Genomic DNA, 26,768 nt, shown 5'->3' with positions numbered 1-26,768 from the left:
TGCAGTAATAGTTCAAGACCTGCTCGCTGCCAGCGTATGTGCAAACACTCAGAGAATAGGAAAGAGGTTAGGAAAGGTAATGCAGGGTAGAGCAATTAGGAGTTAGATGACAGAGAAGAGTAGAAACTAGAGTAGAGAAACTCAGAAGAGTAAAGACTAGAGTATGGGGAACTTAGACAAAAGTCAAAACTAGAGACAAAAAATGTCAACTTTTATGGCATGTACATTGTAGAGAGTACATAATACATACTTCCACTATTACTTACTTTTTTATTTACAAAAAACATGACATACAATACTCTGCCCTCTGCACTCATCTGGGGAGAAAAGGATAGTGTATTGGATTATTCTGGTTCAGTAAATTTCTTTTTCTTGAGGAGGAATAAAAGACAGCTGACACAAAGACAAAAAGCGTAACAAATGACATGTGTGATACATATTAATATTATGGCTGCAACCAGGGGGGAAAGGAGGCTGCTGTGTTGCGATGCTCTGGATTGGTTACTCTGCTTAGAAAAGTCCTCTTATGAATATAATATGGTACAATAAACATACACATTCTGCCTGCATGACTGTCCATTTAACATAGAAAACATCTGAAAAAGCAGTCAAAGAAAATGTTAGAAGAGGATTACGCATAGACTGGTATAATTGTTATTGTAATCTAATCATTTATAATAAAATAACGGATGTAGCCCATTCTTCTGCATAATCAGTACTTTTACTTTTGATACTTTAAGTACACGTTGCTGAAAATACTTGTGTACTTTCCACTTACTAACATACTTCAATGCATGCCTCTTGTATACACTGGTTTTGCTTCTTTTTCTCCACAAGGTGAATAATTATCCACAAATCAGAGAGTAAATTGTTTGAGTGAATGTTTTTATGGTTCCTGCTTCTTATATCAGTTCCATTGATTAAATTAATTTACATTTTTCTAAATTGTAAATAATACAAATTAACAATATAATAAATTAATAACTAATAAATGGTATTCAATTAAAATGAAAAGTTAGTATATTTAACTATTAATGTGTACAGTCTGCCTTTATAAAAGTATTTTGTATTGTTTGAGGAGACTGATGTGTAAACACTATACATGAAGGTGAGAAGGTGCGTCATCGTGACGTAGGGTGTATATAAGGAAGTGGCTAGTGAGTGTGCTGCTAACCCGTTCTGGCTAGCTACATAGCTTCATTTACAGCTTTAATGTAGCATGTTAGCGCCACTCGCGGTAAACCTGAGCAACACCGGGTAAAAGTCTACCAACAACACACACTCGTTACGTTACTTACTGAATGGTGAGCCAGGAGCACGTGCAGAAGGATAACAAGGCTGCTACCTCAAGAGAACATGTCTGCAAGTTACCCCCCCCCCCCACCCCGTTTACTGCCATACCGGCGGAGGACTCTTTCCTATTGGTTGACGCCCTGGAGAAAGACGCTTACAGGCTGTAGCTGATGACGTCAGCCACAGCTGCGACCTCCAACCTCATCCCTCTGAACACCAAAGCAGCCACCTGACCAGCGTGTTTCAGAAGATGTAACACAGGCTACTAATACATTTCTACGTGGTCTTATGTCTATAACATTTACTTTACTCTGTATTTGCGTTTATTTATTATTTTTGTTAACACTACTGAGGACACTACTTAAACATAGAAATAGACATGTTATAATGACAGAGTGAAATTATACTTAATATAGAAATGGACACATAGACATAGAAATACACACATAGGTACAGAAGGTAAGCATAGATATAAGTATTTAGACGGTACACAGAAGCAGTAATATGACTGTTAACACTATGGACCCAATTTGTGCCCAGAGAAGTGGTTCAGCAAGGTAGGCTGGTACCGAATAGTCTGAAGGGAAGGGATCTAATCCCATCTCCCCTGTCTAACTGAAAAATCCTGAGATTGTCCAAGTATTCTCCTCAGTAGTGTGGACTACAACCAATACAGAAAAACCAAACTGTTAGAGCTCACCAAGATAAGCGCAAATCCCACCTCAGTCAACATAGTTTTTCATTTGCTCTCCTCAGTAATGTGAATGATGAGATTATGAATTCTTCTGAGCCGCAGTCAGAGAAAGCAACCCTGAGTTAGTTAAAAACCGACTTTTTTTTTTTTTTTTTTTAGTAAAATGGTCTCCGATCATACAGTTTACCAAGACTCTGCCAAAAATGAGTTGTGTACCTGCTTCTTAAAAACCACTTGACTGTTCCTACATTCCATGAACTAGGTCATTTTGTATTCTCATGCTGTATAGCTGCATGTATGAATATGGATGACCGCACTGCACTGTTGGAAATGTCGCTGATACCAAATGTAAGTACACTATGTGCCTGTATTATGTATGTATATCCTATTGTAATTTGTATTTAATCTTCCTTCCCCACCACCCTCTCTTTATCTTACCTCTGAAACATGTCTGAAATGTAAGATCTCAGGGGAAAAGGTATTAAGGAACTGGGAGTTAAGTGAAAACAGATATAGTTCTGTGAAAAATATTTAATTTGTCATAACTGGTATGTGCTTTCTGGAATAAAGTGAAGGTAAAAAAACAGAAAAAAAACAGGCCATTAGTAAAATGTTTTGTCAGAGGATTTCAATCTTTATTCAAGATATTGGTTTTTAAAGTGACCAAGTGGCTCCGGCTTCAAGCCAAATCAGTCACATCTTAAAAATGTATCTAGAGATATAGATTCTGCTATTACATCCTGTGAAAAACCATTGAGACATGAATACATCCTGGTACAGAAACAGCTCAGCAGTATGATATTCAAACCTCATTCTGAATTACATACAACAAAATGAGCGTGAATACTTTACAACGCTATTAAATCTGTGATAACAAACATTACAAATGGGCCAAAACACAATCAAAATTTAAAACTTTTATTTGTGAACTAATGAAATTAATTGCAATCCATCTGTGCCTTCTATCTTAAAGAATACATGAACATAAGGAAAAAACAAACGGCAAAATGTGACAGCTGGTGCCAGAGCAGGCGTCATCACAGACACTGGCTTCATTGGAGGGGGCAGGCGGGCCAATGACATGCTGCTGTGAAAATAAACTAACTGAAGCCTTACAGCTTGAAGGGGGGGGTGAGGGTGTGGATGTGTCAACAATAGTTTTCCCCTCCAATGAAGCTGGTCAGTATAGCGATGCATGCTGCCGGTTTAGGGACTTTGAACAATACAAAAATATGAGCTGGAAGCACAGAATTCTTTCACCCGCTATGGCAAACAATACGCCAACAATGGACACTGAAGTTAAACACAAAAGGCAGGCTGCAGTGTCTTGTTGCTTACAAGTGCTTTACCTTTAAAACTCTTGACTATTAAAAAAATAACCAGCTGTCAAGTAATGCGTAACAAATAATACCACAAACATCTTTCATCATATTGTTAATAAAAAAAAGAAAACTTTATTTTTACTTGGGTCAAAAATGCACCTTGGAACATATTTTCCACCCCACAAAAGATGGGGTTAGTTTGTTTGAGCAAGAACAATATCAGATGGGAATTTATAATAAGATTTTAGGGGAAGAAATTGGCCTACTCTCGGTTTGATTCAAGAGACTTGCACAATTTTCAATAGACAGGTCCCTTTACATTAAGAACTACTAATAACATCTCTTTATGTATTCACAAGTCTCTCAGTCCCATGATCCATTGCAGGTCTGCAAACTGTCTCCTTGAAGTGAAATTGTAACAAAGAAGAAATTTCTGTGCAGACATTAAAGGGAATTAAATATAATACAGGGGACAGCCTTCTTTTAAAACAAGGTCTCGAGTCCCAGCAGCTCTGTAGACCCAGTCTGTCACCTCCAACAACTTAGAACCAAATGATTCCCAGGACCCTGTCAGGTAATGACTAAATTACCCTATTTATTCTGGAAATTAGCTTTATCCTAAAGTACATTTTAAGTCTGATATCTGCAACATTATTTGTTTTCCCTTCCTCATTGTTTGGGATTCCCCCCAGGACAAAATGACAATGAACCAAACCATCTGAGCAAGGTCAGGAGCAAGGAGAGACCGTTGTGTAAAACTAGCTCAACCTTGTTCTCAATAAGGAGTTGTGTTTTACATAGCCCCCCATTCGGTTCTCTTGAGACCACAAAGCGGCTGACAAAATGTAGCCTGCCCAGGAGCACCACACAACGATGTGAAGGCAACCAAGTAACATCCTGACCTTATTGAGAGGGAGGAGGGGGTGCACCCTTAGCGTTTGACTGTCAGTCACCACTGCTAACATTACTGAGGTAGAGATTCGTCCTGGGTCGAGGACTGATGTTTTCATAAGCTCCCCAGCCAGAGAGGTGCCAGGTCTCAGCTTCTACATCTGCACACGTGGATATACTTTCTCTTACACACACACACACACGCACGCACGCACGCACGCACGGTTGGACAGACGGACAAACACCTTGGACATAGTACTCAGCTCTCCGTTCCTCTGTCTGTCCATTTCATACCGTGGCTTCCTTTGTGAGCTGGTAGGCAGAGAAAACCATCTATGGTGACTGGGAATGAAACACTGGGATGCAACCCCACACAAACACACAAATTAGCTTATGTTCTAACAGTTGTAAGCTTGTGGGTGATAGCTCTCTGGCACAAGCTCATTACATGCTATCCTATCACCTCTGCGTGAAAAAAAACAACACTTTCCCTTTGTTACCTTTGCTACACTCGTTGATCAAAACCTGCCATGTCACAAGTTGGGTGGCTCTTTTCCGTACAAAAGTCAATTCATTTACTGCTATTCTGGATATTGAGCCTGGAATTAAATTATTCAAATATTGCTGTGCTTTTTTTTTTTTAAATATATAAACCTATTGATGCCACATTAACAGTTTCAATTGACTGAATAGAGTGAAATGACCTTAGCTCCGCTCTATCATGACTCAGATGCTATGAGTATTATCATGGCTTATGATATGTTTTGATATGATGCAACATAAGCAGCGCTTGGACGCTGAATTAAAATTCTTATCCCCAAACTCCATTCTTTATTCATAGCCTGCAGCTAAATGTGTTCAAGAGACAACTAAAAAGAAGGGTATCATCAATAAAACAAGTCAAACTAAAGCAGGTAAGGGTTAGAGGGGAACCAAGTTAAAAACAAGGAGGATCTTTAACTGAAGACATGGGATCATACTCAACTATTGCATACAAGTCGTCTAAACAAAAAAAACAACATTAGCTTTCTATGGCCATGTTTTCTCCACAAAAAAAAATCTAATTGCTTCCATTTTGGTTTTAACAGTTTCTCTTTTCCCCTGTGTTTAAGGATTACAGATGATCTCTGCAGTACGATGATATTTGCTTGTTCAGATTGGCGCACAGGCATCTGTAACTTTCAGATAGGAGACGTGGGGCAGGACTTTGGCAAAGTTTGACAAGATGATTTCTCAAGATTGCCTGGGGGTGTTGAGGGGGACATGGTGGGACTACAAGGATGGCAGCATCTGTTGTCCATGAAAATGAGCAGCCGCTGAGGGAAAGGTTCAGGAGCAGGTACCCCTCAGGGAAAGAGGGGCGAGGGGACAGCGGTGCTGTTCTCACATGGACTCAAACTCATCGATGCGCTGCTTTGTGTTGCCCTGTCGAATCTGGCGCAGTGTTTTGTATTTGTCTCGGCCTGCTTTCACGTTCTCCGCGTGTAGCACATCATTCTGTGTCTTCTTGGTTTCATCTCTGGCATCGGCCAACTCTGAGCTTAATGTCTGGATGATAAACGAGAAGGAAGGATAAGAGGACGAGAAGGATGAATGAAAAAGATAGATAAAAAAAGCAAAGATGAGGATAGAAAATGAAAGGGGAAAACAGAACAATAAAGAGGCATAGAGGTAACAGGAGAAAAGTGAAAAAAAAAAAAAAAAAAAAAACAGAACACCGGTGCAGAAGGGCAAAAATGGGACAATACGCCTCAAAAGTAAACATCTGGTTGACGCAAAGCTACAGCCTCTGGCTATAGGTTTAATATTAATAAATCCTTCCAATAAGGGATGCAGTTCAACTTACTTTAAAAATACTAAAGCAGGGGGGACATTAAGGTTAATAAAACCATTTGGTTGCTGCTGAATTCTTCTTGCCATAGCTTGAGTACAAGTCCTGGCTTATGCAGTAGCCCGGCTTAGATCTACAGGCCCTGGAATATATTGAAAGTTAGGAATAATATGGAGAGATTTGATGTACTTTAATGTGATCGATTCAATAATTACTTGTAAATCTTTCTTAAAGCCAGGCTACAGTCTAAGCAAGCACATTGACTCCTGTTAAAAGCAGGAGTTTAAAGAACGGACAGAGAAGTATGCCTTATCTTACCCTTATATGCCATTTCTTGGCTGGTGTTTCTTCTTTGCAAAAAAACTGCTGCTAGAAAATAATATAACCTCATTATTTTTGTTTGTGAGACCCAAATCTCTCTTGGTAAAAAAAATAAAAATGGAAGGATTTTTGTTTAAACAGATTTACATTGTTTATTCTAAGAGTAAGTATTCATAGAGTAAGTTTTACTCATTTCCACCCCAGGTGGCTTTCTACATGGGGTATCATTTATCAGATGCCGTTTTTATTTTTTGGGATTTAAATAAACTTCATATTAAATGTGAAAAGTTTTGAACATGGGAAAATCAGTTCCCAGGTTGAGATCATTTTGGAAACTAACTTTGTGATATGTCAAATGTTTTGACATAGCCCTTAAACGAAAAATGCCAGACTTCACTGGCAGAATAAATTAGACCCAGAGGGTGCCCGTTATCCCTTGCTCTCACCTGCAGCTGTTTCTTGACCCGCTCGTTCTTCTGGGCTTCAGTGACGCGCGCCTCTTCACTGCGAAGGTCTAACTGGCTGACGCCTTCATTGGAGAGCTCGGCACTGGCTTCCGCATGGTTTTCATCCTGCTCATCATGCTCACTCTCAGCATGGCCGCTCAGAGGCGCCGGCACCACAGTCATTGCAGACTTCAACTCCTCCTTGGTCTTCTCAAGGTCATCCTGGGCTAACAGAGCCTGCAGGTGTGGGCAGTGAGAGGGACAGGGTAGACAAGACACACTGAATTCACACCGGGCAGGGGAGAGTGAAATATATATGCTGGTAGACCATGAGCATAAAATCATCTTAGGAAGCCAATGTTAGCTAGTACAATTTCTGTAGGGGGGGGGGGGGGGGGGGGGGGGGGGGGGGGGGTCCTGTACCTTATGCTGCCATCTGTGCCCATCATCTTCTTCCTCTTGGCTTCTTCCAGGAGAGCGATCTTGGCTGTAAATTCAGCCAGTTCAGCAGCCGGGATTAAATAGAGACCTTGCTGTTACACACACACACTGTACATTTACACACAAAAGAATGTGCTCATCCTGATTTATCCATAACACACCAGTGAGCAAACACATAAATCCACATAAGCCAACCTGTAACTGCTAAAACCATCAGTGAAAACAAACGGACGCACCAGTTGTTCCTGGGTCTTCTGCTGGTCTGCGGCCTGTTTGGCCAGTTCTGCCTTGGCCTCCTCAGCCGTTTGCCTCTCTCTCTCCAGCCTCTCGGCCTCCTCCCTTGCTCTCTTTCTCTCCTGCTCCAACTCCAGGGCCCGGCGAGTCTGTTCCTCAAGTTCTGCAGAAGGGCAGACACATAGACATGTTCCACATCATCTTTGTTTTAATTTGATCTTCTAAACATTTCAAATTAAAACTTCAGTAGGATCTCTGCTGGTAGTTACTGTTTAGGTCAGTTACTGTCGATGCAGGGAAATCAATCCGAACTGTTGGGGCACACGTTAGGGTTAACCTCTGTTGTAAGTAAGTACGGATGTATTATCTCTAAATCCGGCGTTGGACATGGTGCTAGGGAAAAAAACAACTTTTTGATTAAATACAAATGGGAAAACAACCAGAGAAATTAAAGAAAGATCAACCTTTCAGTTCATTATGATAAGTATGATGAACAGACCTGTCTTTGGCCTTAATCCCAGCCCTAGAGAAATTCTCCAATTTGACAGACAAGGAGGGGAGAAGAAGGCAGCCGCAGAGATGAATGAACAGATGGATAGATAAAAAGAAAAAGAAAAAATTGTACCTTTCTGAGCTCTCATCGTCTGATCTTCAATCTGTCTCAGCCTCTCCATGAGCTCGTCTTTTTCCCGCTCTATCCTCTCCTTCTCTTTCTCTGCATACTCTCGCTTCTTCTTCTCATTCTCTAGCTGAGCCCTGAGAAGTTTAGTAACAACATCTTTCAGTATCTTTGCATTCTTATGACCTGAATAAAATACACAGGCACTCCTTTTGCCTAGAATAATGTATGTTGCCCTCTAGTGGAGAGATAAATCTGCCACTTCTGTTTGGACATGTATTTATGTTTTGTCAAAAGTCTGTGAAATGGGGGGTTATTGTAGCCTGGATGCCAGTCAAACCTATCCCCACCCACAACATTTGAGGTCAGGAAGTTTGGTCTGGATTTAATCCATTGTTCAGAAACTATGCTCAAACAAGAGCTACACATCTCAATTCTCCAGCGGCAGCCACCTTTTGTTATAAATAAAATTGTCAGTGCATCAACAGTGATCAACCACGTCACCAAAGAGCGCTTGCTCCGAATTAGTTTACAACATAAGGGGGCGGCCGCTGGAGAATTGAGATGTGTAGATTCCGCCATCGCGGACGTTAGGACGGATGCGCAATGTGCAAGGCGTGGTTGCTATGGAGATGATGCACTGTCTCATCGGTGGGGAGTTCTGTTAACAGTTGATTTCCGTTGCTCTGATTGGTTGTAGGTCTATCCAATAGAGTGCAGAGGCATTTTCGGTTGAAACACACCCCATAATCACAGCCCAACGGAGCAGTATACAACTCACATTCTGACTAGAATCTAAGTATGACGACGTCAGGCTTTTTATAACCTTAGGAACAAACAAAAATGACAACATGGGTTCACAGTATTCCTGTGCAGTACCTCTCCATCTGTTTGTGGTGCTTTTCCTCGCGGGCCTGAGCTTTCATCTGCTGCACCTCGATGGTGTCGGGCTTTCTCCTCCTCATGTACAACTCGTGGTTACCCATACACAATGCCAGGATACGCTTGTTGATGCGCAGCCGAGGGGCATAAAACACAAAGTCCTACATGTTTTAAGAAAGAGTAGGGAGAGAAAATATACCCTTTAATGTGAAGAACATGTTCTTTGTATACATAAACACAAAGTCAAATATTTGATGTTTCTAAACTTTTCAATCTGACACTCACAGGTGCTTTCTTGTCGATAGGTTTGATTACAAACTTCTTGTCATTGAAAGAGATGTTTCGAATCTCACTCCAGGGGAAGCCAATCTTTGGGGTTAACCTGAAAAAATAAACATTTCAACTTCAGTGTCCCACTCACATGATGATATACAGCACAGGGTGTTACACAGTTGGTTGTAGATGGTTTCATCGGAGCCCAGTGTGAATAAACCACTTTACACTTCTACTGAATTTACAATTCAAATACAACTTTTCAGTAAAGTGGTTAAGAATAGAGACAGGAAAGGAAGTAGGTGGATAAAACTTAACACTTCTGCCAAGACGTGAAAGTGTGTTTGGTGTGTGTGAGATAATGAGGATGTTGCTTCTAGGGTTCCTTTGTTTCCTTCCTGTCACCTAGACGAGAGAAGGATGGCAGCTGTGATGACCTCAGGTAACGGACAGGAAGTGGAAAGTAGTGAGAGGAAATGCTACAGGAGTTGTGATTAATAAAATCTATCCTTTCTTCCACAAAGGGGAAACATCTCTGACCAGAGAGGACAGGAAAGACTCTTCTACAATTGACAGTCTTCCTTTCCCCACCTCTCCCTTAGTTTTCACTTCTAAAAATACCTTTGCTTCCTTTAAACTTGTTGAGCATTGTGCATCTTATGTTACCATCATGCCTTGGACAAAGTGAGAAAACAGAGATAAACTGGCTGACATGAGTCTGGTTAATATCAAATAAAAAAATATATATATATTTTCCTTTTTCTGACAGTAACAGCAAAAGCAGCTAAGTGGACAAGAAATAAACAGTGTAATAATCATTGGCAAATGGATCCATATTCTGGTACAGGGTACAGATTTAGGAGCAGTGCCTCAGTAAAGTAATACATTTTTTTCTGCCACATGGCATCGTTTTGTCATTGATTACATCCCACTTTGCAACACAGTAATACAGAGACCTTTTTTGTTGATGTTGAAATTCATCAGTGACATTAACTGTATAGATAGACAACTAATCTAATGGTAATTTAGCTAGCGAGCACACCCCTGTCTTGTGCCTCAGTCTCCCGGCGCTGCAAGGCTTCAGTCGGGATGAGAGCTGACAACAGCCCCAGGGACACATCCAGTCAGCCCCCAGCCAGCTAGCAACCATCCACTACCATTACAGCCCCAGCCCGGGGACACATCCACAGTCAGCCCCCCAGCCAGCTAGCAACCATCCACTACCATTACAGCCCCAGCCTGGGGACACATCCACAGTCAGCCCCCCAGCCAGCTAGCAACCATCCACTACCATTACAGCCCCAGCCCGGTCAGGCCCAAACCAGCTAGCGGCCATACCGGTTGGCGCTTAACTTCGGTGCTAAGGACACGAACGGCAGTTTATCGAACCGTTGGGAAACAGCGGCCATTCGTAACGTTACACCTCTGTTAGCGTTACCGGTGCCCCCCCCTTTCGCTTTCACCCTGTGTGTTGAGCTCTGTTTTAGCTACAGACTGAGGCATCTTCTTCTGTTGGGAGTTGCACATACGAAGTAAGCACTACTAGCTAATCAGTTGCAGAGTATGAGGGAATGCCACGCTAGCAGCTAAGGCGAGCATTATAACATGTGTTACTAAGTAATGCACGTTTGTCATAGAAGTAAGAGCTGGACTACAATAGCGCTGTTTGGAGCAGTTGGCGAACAGTATTTTCTCTGGAATATGGTAAGTCCCTTTGGGGTGGACTTTGGGCTTTTTCACTTTGTAAACCTATAACATGCACAAAGGCATAACATGAGCACTTTAAGTCTTTGGACGTCTATAAAAACTTTAAAAGATAAACTCTGATGAGGAATAATCAAAAAACAAAAATCTCCTAAATTAATAAGACACAAGACCCTGATCTTGTTGTGAGGTTGGGTGATACAGCAGGTTTAACAGACACCGTTATGATGACACAAGTTAGCACACATCGGTTATGGCACACTGTCATAACCGCAAACCACAGCTCTGATTCCCTTGCAAGCATGTGGTAGTATGTGACTGGATTTAGACCAAAACAGGACAACCATTTTGGGGGAAAAGAAAATGGTATTTGAATCTGAAAGCGTAGGTCTTAACATGTCTCAGCCTTGATGGTAACTTTTAACAGTCTTCACGATTTTGTAAATAAACTCTGTTACAAATCTGTTAGCGTTTGTGTCTGTGTGTGTGTGTCCCTTACTTGTCTTCGTGTTCGTAGATGTTGAGGCCAAGGGCATCCACCCCCAGCCACAGCTGTGTGCCCTTCTTGTTTTTAATTTCAAAGTAGTTGACTCCGTACATCTCCAAGTCCTGGGCGATTTTAAGATATTCCATCATAGAGTCCTCTCTGGACAGGAGGAACATTAGCAGGAGTCAGAAGATTATAGATTATATAGTTTTGTTTGTTAGAAAATTTACACATTTTTATTAGTAAAACAAAATCAAATCTGTGTACATTTTATTTTTCTAAAAGCAAATTACCAAGTATTCATATGATCCAATAAAAAGTAAACTTTTAGGTAGGTCAACTTTTGGCCATGTATAGCCCTCTAGAATAATTATATACATATGGTTAAACTTCCTAAAATGACACAAGGCCACCTACACGCCGATAAAAATTTTCTATGTCTCTCTAAGGGGTTTACAGGAAAGATTTAAACATACCGGAGCATTCCTCGGTGTTCTTCGTGCCAAGTCTGAATCCTGTCCTCCCACTGCTCCTTGGTCAGCTTGTGCTGCTCCAGGACTCTGTTTACACAAACACAATGACTTTACCTGAAGGGATGTTTTTGGAATTGTTTCCTGAAGAAGAAATCATTGAAAATTCCAACAAGGAGCAAGACATTCCACAGGTTTCAACAGATGTGAACAATCAACACTTTGGCTCGCAGCAGAAAATATAAATGTAAACATGAACGGACTCTTTTTATATAGCAATTTTTGCGCTAGTCTTAACGACTACTCAAAGCGCTTTTACATAGTACAGGAACCATTCACACACATTCATACACTGTGGTTGAGGCTGGCGTACAATGTGCCACCTGCTCATCAGATAAACATTCACACACATTTACAGTCTGATAGCGCAGCTCAGGGTTCTCGGGGTTCAGTATCTTGCCCAAGATACTTTGACATGAGACTGCAGGGCCAGGGATCAAACTCCAACCTTCCGACTGGCAGGTAACCCCTCTACCACTGAGCCAAAGCCGCCCTCATAAGTTGTGAAATGTTTTTCCCGGGTACCTCTGAGGCAGCAGTCTGTCATGGGTAAGATACCCAGGCTTGTGGACATCTTTGTTGTAGTCTCCATACTTGGCCTGGACAGAGTATGACGCCAGAAGCACAGCTGTCTCTGGGGGACAGTAGTTCTCATCGTTCAAGATGGCCTCTTTCACCTGCGGAAATGGAGGGAGTGAAGGAGTAAACAAATGGAACCTATTTATTGTATTCAACACTGCTTTCCTCCCTAAATATCAATGTTAAATTCAGTTGAAAATTTGCACTACATTTGGATGGAAAATCCACTAGTGAGTGACTTTATACCTGCAGGAAGAAGAGTCTCTGTGTGATCTCCTGGATTAGTTCCTCTGAGACATCCTCAGGGAAGAACTTGGCTCTGAACTTAAACTGCAATGGGTTCTCTTTCTTCACATCCTGCTGGGTCACCTGGACGGAAAGGAGAAAAAAAAAGAAGAAAAAAAACATCATCCAACCAACCATTTACCAGCCTGTGTCATACAACGACATGTAATAAACAAGCATATTCATCGCATGGATATTGCATGTGCCACCCACCCCCACCCACCCACACACAATATGTGAAGGAAAGCCAAGAAGAAAGACCCTGACCAAGAATTAAAAAGACAAGGAGGCAGAGAGATAGTAAAAGAAAGAACAAGCGTGTAAATAAAAACTGTTTTTGGTAGTTATGCCAAAGGATAAGATAAACGTAGAGGAAGACCTACCTTCTTATTGAGTTTGAGCCAAGTGCTGTAGCCCTTACTGTCCACATACTGTAGTCCAAAGAACCAGACCTCCCGCAGTCCCACTGTCTTCACCACCTGACAATAAAACAAGAAGAAATTGGAAATCTTGGGCTCAAGAGAAGTTGTTTATTATACTTGAGTTATGTATCGTTTATGTACCACTGACTTTAAAAAATGTTTTGTTTTTAATCAGAGAGGATTTGGTATTTTAGTTTTCGGTGCAATCATGGACACACCTCCAACACAGCTGTGGATAATCATGTAATGATATGTATTTAAGCACTATACACTGTCACTTTACTACTACTTGTCTTGAGAAAGGTTCTTGTGACCAAAAAGTCAACCCACCAAATAAACCAATGCAGAGGTGACAAATGTGTGCAGGAATTTTCTTTCTTGGAAAAAGATTTGTTGTTGACGTGCCACAAAAGACCCTGGTCAGAACTGAACCAGGATCATCATGGTTAACCAGCAGGACGCCTACATCCATAATTGTAGCTCTTTGGAAAGCAGTAACCAGTCGACATATGTGGTTATGATGTCACCCTTGCTCACCTGGTCAAAAAGCTGTTTTCCTGTGGTATTAGGTTGGATGGCAAACTCCAGCTCTGCATCCATGGTGGTCACACGGACATTGATCTAGAAACCAAACAACAAAAAAGTTATTTTGTTTTCTATATTCCACAGGCCAATGTTTTACATAAGGAGTGATTAGATACGGCACTGCTACCTGACTGTTCTCATTACAAAAAAGGTCACAATACCGTCTCTAATTTTCTTGAACTGCACATTGTTTTGTTTGCAGTGAGGATTTTAAAATCAGGCCAAAAAGTCAACTTCTGAAAAAGCTTTACAGCATTTAGTTTAAACCAGTAAGTGGGTCGGCCAAATATCAGGACTATTCATACGTTCAAATCAGAGGTAGAAGTGAGTACTGTTGTCCGTGCTTAATCTGAGATTAATAAATTTGTCGTCTTTCATGAAATAAAGAGTTAAACATAAGTATTCTAGAGGATGTGGCGCACATGTCACAACGGACAACGCAGAAGTGCTTCCGTCAAACTCAATCGAACATGATATCCCAAGAAATTAGAGAATTCCTGCAAAAGAGAATAGAAGCATGTTTGCTCAGTATTCAATTTGTCAATCCCAACCCAAGTTTTGTAAAGGGTCTGTGTAAACTTGCATCTCTCCCCCTCTTTCCATCCTACACTGCCAGAGTCAGCAAGGCCCACCTTTCAAGGCAGACTACTACTCCAGGACCGCTGTTGGGGGTGGAGCAGAGGATAAAACTCAGTCATTGGTTGCAGTAAAAGGCAATGGCGGTAGGCCAGCAGCAGCAGAGGGCACAGAACACAGTGGGTCCGACCTCCGAAGCATCTCACATCCTTCCTCCCACACCTACGCACACACTTAGCTGTGTGTGTGCTTTAGTAGTGGTTAACAATGCAAGAAGAGAGACAGAGGGAAGTGTATGGTAGAGAGGAACACAAGAGGCAATGTGAGTGCAAAAGCAAAAAGTTTAGCAAGAGTGCAGAAAAAAAAGTGGTGGAGATTGAGTGCAACAGGAAGCTAGAGAGATGATCTGGGGTGAACACCCTTTGAGATTACGTTACAGCGCGGTTACTGTAGATGAACCAACCATACAGAAAAGGAGGGAAAAGAGAGACAGAATGAAGAAAATTCTTTTTCCTCTTTGCAATTATACACAAAACCTCAGAAAGGCTAACTTTGTATTTCTCTCCCTCTCCTCTTAATAGTTTTTCATGGACTTTACCTCTCCATTTCTCTCAATATCCCTGCAATGAATAATCCATGAAACTTGTCTATACAGCACATAGCGGGACTCCCCGCACCACATGGAGCAGACCCAGTGTATCTGCCTCTGTCTCCCACTCATTAATTACCCATGAAAAGTTGCAGCACTTTCACTACCTTATAGGGCCTGTACTGACCTGGTATTAAAATCTGATATGAGTGATCCGATCGCAAGTGGACAGCTCTAGGTGCGTGTGTTTTCACCTGTCTGTAGAATGTGTCTCCATATGCATCCGCAGTGAACACTTGAAATAAACATGTACATCATTTACATTTGTATATAGGCTGGTTGTGTGTTTATGTCAGTTGTTACTTTCACATAAATCAAGTGAAAAATTAAAAAGCGCTGCCCACAGTCTGCCTGTGTGCTGACCATAGAGTGTAGCCTTTATAAAAAGGTGCACAAGAGGGGTGTGCAAAAAACCCAATTCACATTCGTATGGTGACTCAAGCTCTACAGATTCAAAATTGATTCATAGAATTACAAAAATGTATTGTTTGTTTTGTAATGGCGTGTATACTATCACATGAGAAAAACAACTACATTTATTGAATGACATTTTCTGAATCGTGCACCCATACGACATAAGGAGATCTACTGACGGGGCAGGACCTGTGCAGGAGATAAAGATGTTTTTAAAAGTCTGTGTTCAGCTCTCAGTACTTTTGTCTTTGTGTTTGAACTTGGGGACGTTTTATAAAAAAAATAATGGTATTTTCAAGGCAACAGTACTGCAGAGAGACTGAGATAGCGGGGGATATAGGAGCAGGCCGCATGCAGGAACAAAAACACTGACACAATACTAAAACAATATGATAATAACATCAAAACACAACTCACTCAGTGGTTTGTGTGACATGAGAAATACTTTGAATAAGTAGGCTAGCCTAGGTATTTCTTTAATGTTGACACAGGACACATTTCTGCTCTCACTGCTATTAGAATGTGGACAGATAAGACTCAAACCACCTCCAAAAGCGTTTTTTGCAATCCAATCTCAATGTGTCCTGAGAGTGTTTTCACCTGTACTTAGAGCTGTCCACTTAGGATCTGATCACTCAGGACAGATGTTAATGCCAGGTAAAAAAAAGGGTTAAAGACTTCTCGCATGAACACTCCTGCCAGGCCTAAACTATTACCGCAATGTGCAACACTCTATTTATTCCAAATTATTTTACTAAACTGTATGCCTGCCCTATGTTACTAATCTAACCTGCTGCCTGGCCAAGCTTTATTTTGGTTGGAAAATGTGGCCAGCTTCCCGGGGAAAAGATTAAGTGACTAAATTGTATGACTAGATTGTATTCTGCCTTCAGTCAGGGTCCATTTTCAATGGATGCAGTTTCTCTAGTGTGTGCTCCTTGAGACAAAATCTCTGCTATTTCTGTTGCCAATGTGTTATTCAATGAAGATTCCACACAGAGAGGCACTGTATAATTACTCTGCATTAAGACCCAGACTTAATCCATGTCTGGGAAATCAAGCCACAATATATATGCAAGCTATCTGCAGGGGAGGAAAAAGAAATGGATTCCGTTGGTTTTTTAGGCAATTAGGTGAAATCAGAGTTCAGTGTGATGTACAAGACTGGATGGGCTAATCTAATGAAACAAGCTTGTATGGTTTTTAAACTGACTGTCCTAAGCTTTTAGGAGTTGCCAGCGGGCAACAAATAATAGGAAAGACATGCACACACATTCAGTACAAATTGATCAATTAACATTTTAAATCATTTCGTCCAGGATAATCCCTGCATGAACAAAATTGTGCCTGCTCTGCAAAATCCAGAGTTCTCAGTCAGCACTTAATGGTCAGGAAACATTTAAGGAAGTTCAGCTACTAAAGCAATGCTTACCAGCCAGGACAGTGGCGTTGGTATTGATTTCACCGAGGGAGATTTTTCTCACTGCCACAGTGTCACAACCATGCAAGATGCAGTCCCGAACATTTCAAAATAAAGAAGAATGACAATGATGGTGCCTCTGCAAAATAGTCTCGGGAAGGATCTTGTTTTCCTGGAACATGTGTACATTCAAAGGTTGTTTTAGTTGTGCAACACAAAACTCAGGTTGGACAGATAGTCTAGCTAGTTGTCTGGATTTACCCTGCAGAGATCTGAGTAGCAGTTAACCATAGTCCTCAGAAACCCACCGGAGTTTAGAATTACAACACAAACAAAGCAGAAGGTGAGGGAGAGCCTGCCAAAAATAAGGGACATCCAGCGGAATTTCTGGCAGCACTTGCACAATCCCAGAAATTAAACAATATAGACTACATAAGAAGCTACAGCAAAGTACAAGGTCACCGCGCCCTATATCATACTACTGCAGTTGGCCTTTAGGAATGCTGTACAATACACAACTTTCAAACAAGAGGATCCATTACTCAGAGAAGTACACCTGTATGACAGCTCAGCTTCCTCACTAAACAGCCCGCCGCAACAGCTGTTTGTGTGGAAAAGAACCAAACCTGTGTCGGTGGCCCACAAATTATATAATGCAAAACTACTAGGGGAACATCTTAATCAACTCTTGCAAAGGCACAATACAAGCCCCTGATAAAAACACTGACAAAAAAAAACTGTTCATGGTTCACTGGTGAATTAAAACTAGCTGCCTCATTGACTTTCTGAGATAGGAGTAGTTATGGAGAATGTTGTGCTGAGCTGGGGTTTCCAAGTGACCGGCCTTGAATGTCCCTTCCCTGCATTTGTGTGGGGCCCGTCTGCCATCAGTAATCAGCTGTGAAAGAGCCAACCTTTGTGCTGCATGTGTGTTTGTCTCTGCCAAAACAGCCAACCCACGGAGCAGAGAGAGGTGGAATCTAGTATGGACCAGACAGTCAGTTAATCCTATCTCTCCTGCTGAGAGAGAGGGAGGAAAAGAGGGACAACAACATGCCGAGGCACTGACACAGCTAATCACACACTCTGACAACTAAGAAGTCTGGAAGGAGCATCTTTTGTAAGCCTGTCCTTATATGACACTGTCTGGTGATACTAGACAAGCTGACTGGGCTACAATAAACAAATTGCTCTATTTAAAAAGAGAGTAAGATCAGTTTAAGGTACGCGTTAGACAAGCAGTAAACTACAAACAGACAATTTAACAAGTTATCAGATTTGCCCAATTTATACAAGTGTGTATACTTCCAGAAAATGATGGTGGGTTTAAAGCCGCGCCATATGAGGGAGCCAGCGAGTCATGATGTGGACTTACTTCTTGCTTAAGGCAAAACCCTAAAAGTAGTGTAACCACTGATTGATGTCACTGAATCACGTTCCAGTTGCCGCATTGGTCCAAAACATCTTTAGAGTGTCTAAAATAACATTTTAGTTTCTTTGCCGACCTTTTTTGTTTGCAAGCATAATGAATACCCATTTGCAGCTCATATTTAGATGTGCTAAGGTGCTTTATGGCTGTACTTTACCCCCACAGCATCTTGTACACTGCACAGTGTATATGAGCAGCAGGAAAATCATCTGTCTTCCCCCCCCCCCCCCCTTTTCTCATCTCTCTTTTTTCCCACTTACCTAAAAACAAGAGATAAATGTTTTGATACAAGGCCAGCAAAAAACAAAAAGCATCATTACATGTCAATTTTAAGCCAGTGGCAGGTTTTTCTGTGTTTTAATTGATTTCTTTCCGCTTTGTTTTGTTGAATGTTTTCCACCTTCCTCATTTTCAATATGACAAAGTTTAAGGCTGGCAGTATTTGACACCATGGATTTCTTCCTATGTCATTTGTATTTAACACACTGAGCTTATCTCTCCTTTCTCTTTCCATTTGTGTGCATCCATGAAAAACTTGTTGCTAACCTAGCTCTGGGGAGTCATTCCCCGGAGTCCTTATGTTCTTTTCCCCCCCAGCATGTTTCCTTGGATCAGGGAGGCTCCAAAATCATGTTTGCAGTTGTCGCCGTGGTCCTGCTACACGTTCTGCAATACGCTGTTATATCCTGCTATGTTCTGCGGTGCCCTGCTACATCCTGCTACGCTCTGCTCCGTCTTGTAATGCCATGCAGTGCCCTGCTATGCAATGAACTACTACAAACTACCATTTTAGTCACTGTTCCAATATCTTTTACTGTAACCGTTATTGCCACTCTTCATTTCAACCACAACTGTGTTGTCCGAAGTTTCTTCCTAAAAAGGGAGTTTTTCCTTGCCACTGTCATACGGTTGCTTGCTCTGGAGGGAGCTACTAGAACTGTTGGGTCCTTGTAAATTATAGAGTGTGGTCTAGACCTATTTTATCTGTAAAGTGTCTTAAGATAACTTGTTATGAAGTGATACTATAAATAAAATTTAACGGAATACGTATGACACTTTTATTTGCTCTTTCTTCCTTATTTGCAGTGTCACTAAAAAGGCCTCAAGTGGTGGGGAGTATAGATCAAGATTTGACAAGCAAGTGATATATGAGGCCATGGAAGATGAAAGGCCAATGAGGATCTCAGTGAGTCTCAAAACCAGTGGCACAAAAATTTACATTACATTGGTTTTATTCTTTCTTCGTGCCCTTTAAGGATTTTTCTAACTCCCCCTCTCAATTTCAATTGCAAAGACAAGTTCTCACTCAGACGGGCCCTTTGTTAAATGTACAGCTGTTAAGTTACTGTAAGCTGTTTAGAGGAGCTTTTCTGAGAGAGGCCATAAGACAGACAGACACACACACAAATCAGTAGAGTTCCTAATCTGGTCTTCTGGGGTCTGAGCAGCTGTCTGTCCCTCTGATTAACCCCCTACAGGCTGAGGCAGGCTTTGGAAGGGAGGAGGAAAGGAATGAGGAGTGAGAGCGTAGGAGGAATCACTGCTACCTACAAACACATCATCCTTTGGGGGAAGGGAAGGTGAATGCTGTGTGTGAAGCATCCTTTTCACAGGAGGACAAAAGAAATCTACTAGTCCAGTCAACTGTAAAAGAAAACTTTCCAGTCATTTTACAAGATACAATAGGGGGATAATAAAGAGTAAAAGGGATGGTCATACTTACGCTATTTTAATAACTGGACCTAACTTTTGTATAGTAAATGAGGTCAAGGGTCAAACACAACAGGCAAACAGAGTTTTAATGCTGCTCAGCACCTATATTGCAACTCTTTCCTTACAACAACCCATTTTCCTACCTCATAAAATTCCTACACAGTATATCCTAAACAATACAACAAATTCCCATCTCCCTGTCTCTATCTTTATTTCCTAATGTTCGCAGATTTCATGTTCTCATCCCTGCCTTAACAGTGCCTCAGTCGTAGTGATAATCCTGTCTTCATCATGCTTCTGTACTTCCACAAACAGGATGTTGACACAGACTGGGCCCCCAATGTACACAGTGGGCCCCTTGTCCAGCAAACGGAAAAACAGCCCCCAGCTAGAAGCCAGTGAGGGCCCTCTTCCTGTGGGCTGCTATCACCTCATCATACCCTGGCCTCCAAACACAACTGTATAATATGTTCATAGACCCCCTGACACTAGGGCTGTTAGGCTGTCTCCTAATGATCACAAAAACAATGCAATCGAGAAAAACTCATATTTAGCATGTTACGTTTTGCAAATAAACTTATCTTCTTACTAAATCTTATTTGTCTTGTATTCTGAATGAAAAATAAACTTTAAACGATCAAAGAATTAAGGAAGATTTAACGATTAAAGGTTTTTTTTACTGTTTCCCTTATTTTTAAGTTCAATAAATGCAACATCTTTCCAAAAGTCAGTAATTGTGTTAAATAATCGCGATTCAATATCGACCAAAATAATTGTGATTACCTCCGGAAAAAACTGCAGACGGAAATCCTATAGACTGGTGAAATAGTAGTGTAAACAGATTCCTTAAGACAGCTGTGTGCGACATTAACAAACACCTTCCAAGATACTGGTTCGAATTGGTTTGAAGTGGGTGGTGTGGTGTCATAAAAAGCTGGTTCACAGAACCTAAAAACTTGTCAAAAGTCAGGACAGTTTACAAATTGCTGTAAAGCTCAGCTGTGGAATGGCCCTTTTTACATATAGAAAATACCTTGTTGCTATGCTGCCTTATGAGTGTCAGTCTTTTTATTTTAACTTCACTTACGCATTTAAGTTTAGGAAAACCTTGTCCCTGAATCTGTCTTAGTCACTGGTTCAATTGCAATGCAACATAATGCACGTAATTCTACACGCTTTGCTTCCATTAAGAACATCTTAAGTGTATTTTAGGTAAAAACAATAAAATGAATCTCAACACAGTCAAGTTATCACCAGTTTGTCTTTTGACACCTCACTTAACCTGTAATATCACCACAATCTCAACCACATGCTATAGTTCACTGCAAAAGGCACGTGTTTCTGTGTTTGAAAAGAAACTGCTAGCTCAACATACTCCATTTTCATGCTTTGGTTACAGATGAATGCTGAAACTGAGGCATAAGAGGCCAATTCCAAAAGTGTTTTTTATGTCTGGCACCAATCCCAGAGAAGGTCATGTCTGCTGGACCCTGCTTTGGCTTCCTCTGTTTACTGTGTCGGTGTCTCCCTGTGACAAGCTGTACTTTCTCTCTCAGTTATTGTCTGTGACAGAGATGCCGATCTGAGCTCTGAGCGGCCAGCCTTCCCCTGTCCTAGGAGCTGTTTTGGGATGACTGCGTGGCCTGCTGACTCAGGGGTCAAGAGGGGGAAGTAGAGGATGACATCAGGGCCTGGCTGTTCCTCTTCTGTAAGTTCCTAAACCCCACCACCCACAAACACCCACCACTTCTAGAGAGAAGATATGCTTCACTTGTGGTAAAGCCTGAAGCCTGCTGTACTGAGTCTCTAGGAAAGTTTCTGATGCAAGTTTTAGCAACTTCACCTTGAAAACTTTCCATGAAAGAAATTCTAAAAGCAAACGTAATGTAAGCTTTGTTTTAAAATTTGTCAAGTAGACCAGAGTTTGTCGAATGAAAATGCCAAACCCTCACTACTTTGCCTGAGTGACAAGTGGCCTGGACATCTTTACACTTAACATATTCTTGTCAAGTGTAATCTAATTGTGCAACATGCAATATCCCCAGACTCATGTGTAAGTATGTTTATGATGAAAAACCAGCAGGACAACAGTGGGAAAGGCAGCCATGAAGAGACTGCATCAAATTGCTTTTGTTTTGGTGTTGTTCACATCCCAGGACTCCGGCATTCACTCCACCCTTTAAGCAACAATGGCAGCAGTGTTGCAGTTGCAAGGCCTGTGGGCCAGGCAGTTCATTTCACACTCCGGCTGTTGTTTACTTGGAAGAGGAGTATGAGGAGTGGGAGCAGCCAGGGGGATGAAACTGCCACTTTGCAGAATGCACAAATGTAGCTTTCGGCAGTAGTGTATACCAACGGGAAAGATACAGTTTATACAAGCAGACTATGCAGGAAGAAACAAGCAATTATAATCTTTCTGATTCATATCATATCCTGATATGGCTACTGCTTAAAAAGTTCTAACCCTGCAAGTCAATGTTTCTTTTTTTATACATTGAAGAAGGTGAATTGATTAGCAGGAAAAGGGCCTAACTTAAGTGTTTTTTTCCTGACTTCTTTCCCTTAGCGCTGCATTTCTGTATACTTCTGTAGAACACAGTAGGATAAAAGCAGCTGACATTTGTATGTCAACTCTCATGTAGCCCATTTTAGCCTCTTACCGGTTTTGGCATCTTTGCTTCCTTTCCTCCTTACGCACAACAGCTGAGAGGATAAATCCGTCACAGGACAGCAACAACACTTGTATCACAGGACCTGAAAGCAGAAGAGACAATTTTTCACATCTTCATGGGTGAAAAAAATATAAGAAGCTGCCTACGTACAACATGATTTACTTGTGTTTTTTTTATTCTCTCTGCAACTACATGATTTGGCAATAAACAATACACCACAATGATTAATCTTTAAATTTGGCAGAAATTCTTCCATCCAAGTTGAAAGTTTTCTTTTTGGTTCAATCTATCAGATATATCAGTCAAGTCCTGAATTCAGTGGTGTAGACAATGCACACAACAGAAAAGAACAGAACACAAAGTTTAGGAACAGGGGAAAAAAAGCCTATTGAACTGAGCAAAAGTAGAGTGCTCCCAAGAACTGACAAAATGAAAAAACTAAACTTAAATGATTCCTAAATATGTTCCTGACTACAATGCACAGAAAACCCAAGCAGATAGATGCACAGAGAAGTGGTCTCGCATTCAATCTCATGTTGCTGTAACTATTGCAAGTGCGCCTATGGGGGCAAAAACTCCTTAAAACATATAGTATGGAAGAGAAAACTGGAAGACAGTCAATTATCAATTATGTGTTGATGACTCATGCACACTGTAAAATGATCATCGGTTATACTTTATCAAATTAAAAGGTCTTTCTGACAGAAATTACCTGATATTTTGAAACTAGATTCCCCCCCCCCACTATTTCATCACCATCTCATAAATGCCACTATACATTCCCTTCAAATACCCTATTTTAAAACCAAGCTTTGCAAGTTAGAAAATGCCCTTTTTAAAAGCCATATGATCTAAAATGAGCAGGTCACACATCGATTGGAGCTTCAGTTATGGTCTTAGGTTATGAGAGTTTATTGTGAACACAATTTTAAAGCTTACAAGTTCGTTAGCAATGGCGGAAAAACCATTTAACCTGCTTGAAAAACATAATTATTTGCTGCTGATTCCCTTTCAAAAAAACATTTGCGGGGAAGGGGGGCTTTGCATGGGCCGGGCTAGAAACCATTTGGGTGCCTTTTAAATAGCTAAAACCCTCCTTTATTGTCGTTGAAATTTTTACAACGTACTTTTCAGGAAAACTGGGTCAAAAGCCAGTTGTACAGTTAGGTTATATCCTTCAACTTGGGGGAAATTCGGCACGCAGTTCAAGTCCTATTGAACCTTGTTGAGGAAAATTGGCAAAATTTAAATTAAAACACCACTCTTTACTTAAAAATGAAAGCCCCCAAAAAATCAAATATCCAGAAACTAAAAAAATAAAAAAAAAAAAAAACCCTCAAAGAATCCACCCATATTTGGGAAAAAGCAGAACAATGAAACCGAATTAATGCTCTCAAAATCAAAATTACAAGGTTACTTACAGAATGATAGTGCGGCAAATTCAAGGTTTTGTTTTAAGAAAAAAATTGTTAAAGTAAAAAAAGCCCGCTGTAATTTGGGGCTGTACGTAATGTGAGGTTTTTGCGCTACTCGGGCGAAACATCCCACTTTTTTCTTTTAAAAGCTTGCTAACCCGCCCGGGTGGCTTTCCCTTTCACGCTAACTTAACCACAATTTAATCTAATGGGTTACACTTTCAGCACAACGTTAGCTGCAACGAGTGGGAAATACAACGTTTCACGTGTCAAAAGCCTAATTTTCTGAGTTTCACTCGGTTACAGACTCATAGCCTGACATTTTCATGCTAGTTAGTGGGTGTAGTCTACATAACGGGACAAGCACAGCCAAGGCTTGCCTCGCTCGTAACGTAGCTAGCGAACACTTGAAGTTTTAAAGCCTAAAATGTTTGGCCATCATTAATTTACTATATCTGCCGACAACAACAAAAAACTGAGAAATTGTGACTAACGTTAGGTTAGGCAAGCTACGGTTCGTTGAAAAGCAGTGTATGGGACACAACTTAGTACAAGTCATCATTTCTATCACGTCGTATAAAATATGAATTGGTCGAACACGAAGATATCCGCTATGCATCAAACTTAAAGAGAAGCTTACCTTCTAGCGAGAGGCAACTCACCGGGGGTACGAAGTACCTATATATTCAGGTTGATACTAGGAAAGACTGTTATCGTCAGACGTGACAAAATATTCACGGTGAGAAATCCGTTCAGGTCCTCGTGCCTTATCTCTTAGTGCTTTTGACGAAACAAATTCCCACAGACATCGAAAACCCGTTGAAGTCTTAACCATAAGGCGATTTGGGGTGCTAATGTCGAGTCAGCCGGAATAAAATACTACGGCTTCCGGTCTCAACTTTAAAAATAAAAGCCTCATGAAAGCATGACATGAAGAAAAGCATTACTTAAAGGTCCCATATTATGCTCATTTTCAGGTTCATACTTGTATTTTGGGGTTTCTACTAGAACATGTTTACATGCTTTATTGTTGAAAAAGCGCATTATTTTTCTCATACTGTCTGTCTAAGTATACCTGTATTCATTCTCTGCCGGAAACCCTCCGTTTTAGCGCCTGCCTCTTTAAAATCCCCTCTCTTGAAAAAGCCTAGTCTGCTCTCATTGGTCAGCTTTTCCGGGTCTTCCGCATTTGTGCTCTCGAAGGGTACGTCCAAGGTCCTTAAAATACATCCACGTTTGCTTCACTTAGGTCTTAGTCTGTTGGGCAGGAGTAAGCTTTCAGCAGCATGACTGTCAGGACTGCTCTTGTGTATCCTTGCTCATAGGGGACATCCCATTTCTCTTATTTGATAGCTCCTCGCTCTTCGGTTGAATCGAAAGTTGTTTTATCCCTTCTCCGTGAAGGCCGTCTCAAAGCTTTATTTCTAACCCGAGGACTGAGGAGCGAGCAACAAGGAGGGATCACCGATGAGCTATAAGCGAGGTTTCATGAGAGCAGCCTTCCTATAAGCCGTGCAGCTAAAAGGGTTTCTAACTCCGCCCAAGCAGCTGGCGAATCCATGTGACCCATCAGAGGAAAGGATGTCTAAAACACATTTGCTCGTTTCCTCTCTCCTCCCATGATTTCCTTGCGTCTCTTGTGTTTTCTTGGTGGGACAAAACCTAAGGGATCTGAGATCCAGCCATAGCTCTTCAGAGATCCCTCCTAGTTCTTGATCCCCCTCCTCTGGTCAGGAACAAGAGCTTTGAGATGGCCTTCACGAATGCAGACCAGAACAACTTTGTGTTCAAGCAAGGAGCGAGGAGATCAATTAACAAACTTATTAGGACCCACCCCATATCTCTGCACTGTCATTGTTGACTATAACGGCACTTTTGACAACAATTAAGAGCTCTAAGTGTAGTTGCAAAAAAAAAAATCTGTACAATTTCTTACTGTATTTTCACTCAACCTGTATTTGTGTTTTACTTCGAAGGGGAAAAAGACCAATTTCCGGTCTTGTTTTCAGTTTCTGTCTCGTACTTGACGGAGCTAATTGTGGAGATGTTCAATATGGCTGTCAGCAGCTGAGGGGTGGATGCGAGGCATGCATCGGGCCATTAGCTGTAGGGAGTGATTAATATCAGACTGGGCATTTTGAATAGACCAAATCAGGGGCAGAGTTTCCCTCTCTGGACCCCCTGGCAGACTGCATATGTGGGCTTGCACTGGAAGTAGGCTAGTTAATTTGGCATAAATGTTGCCAACATGCAGCAAGTTTGTTGCAGACAGAAGGAGAAAGACCACAAAGACCCTATTCTTACAAGACCTCTGGATTCTATTATAAAACTGTGTCTGAAACTACATTTGAATAGTTATATTTATGTTGCACACAACCATTTATATCCAATTGTATAATGTAGTTATGGTTGGCAACTCTTATTATTCCAACTACAGTTCAAATGAATTTCATACTTTAAATACCCTATACGTGCCCACTGACATAATTTATATGGAGCATCAGGCTTGCACGCATCACGTGAACGCATCACATACAGTCATTTAAGTATTGCTTCTACAGCTGGCTGGGTACCAAAATAGGCCTATAACATTTTGAAATAAATAGCTCAACTACTTTTAGACATAGAGTACTGTAGGGTA

At 41.1% G+C, this 26,768-nt stretch overlaps 1 protein-coding gene across 1 annotated transcript; it reads right to left on the bottom strand.

The window, feature by feature from the left end:
* Nucleotides 1–2,889: 2,889 nt before the first annotated feature.
* On the bottom strand, nucleotides 2,890–25,004 carry LOC116673792 (radixin-like). Its single transcript, XM_032506059.1, is given in 16 exon segments — nucleotides 2,890–5,748; nucleotides 6,799–7,035; nucleotides 7,222–7,247; nucleotides 7,250–7,331; nucleotides 7,476–7,636; nucleotides 8,099–8,229; nucleotides 8,972–9,135; nucleotides 9,260–9,356; nucleotides 11,451–11,597; nucleotides 11,915–11,998; nucleotides 12,494–12,645; nucleotides 12,794–12,916; nucleotides 13,216–13,311; nucleotides 13,792–13,875; nucleotides 22,701–22,794; nucleotides 24,768–25,004. Coding segments are annotated over 15 exon segments (1,761 nt in total). The 5' UTR covers nucleotides 22,713–22,794; nucleotides 24,768–25,004; the 3' UTR covers nucleotides 2,890–5,583.
* Between the last annotated feature and the right edge of the window lie 1,764 nt (nucleotides 25,005–26,768).

Source organism: Etheostoma spectabile, chromosome 24, assembly GCF_008692095.1.
Source record: "Etheostoma spectabile isolate EspeVRDwgs_2016 chromosome 24, UIUC_Espe_1.0, whole genome shotgun sequence".
Classification (NCBI taxonomy): domain Eukaryota; kingdom Metazoa; phylum Chordata; class Actinopteri; order Perciformes; family Percidae; genus Etheostoma; species Etheostoma spectabile.
This window is presented reverse-complemented; position numbering and strand designations above follow the sequence as displayed.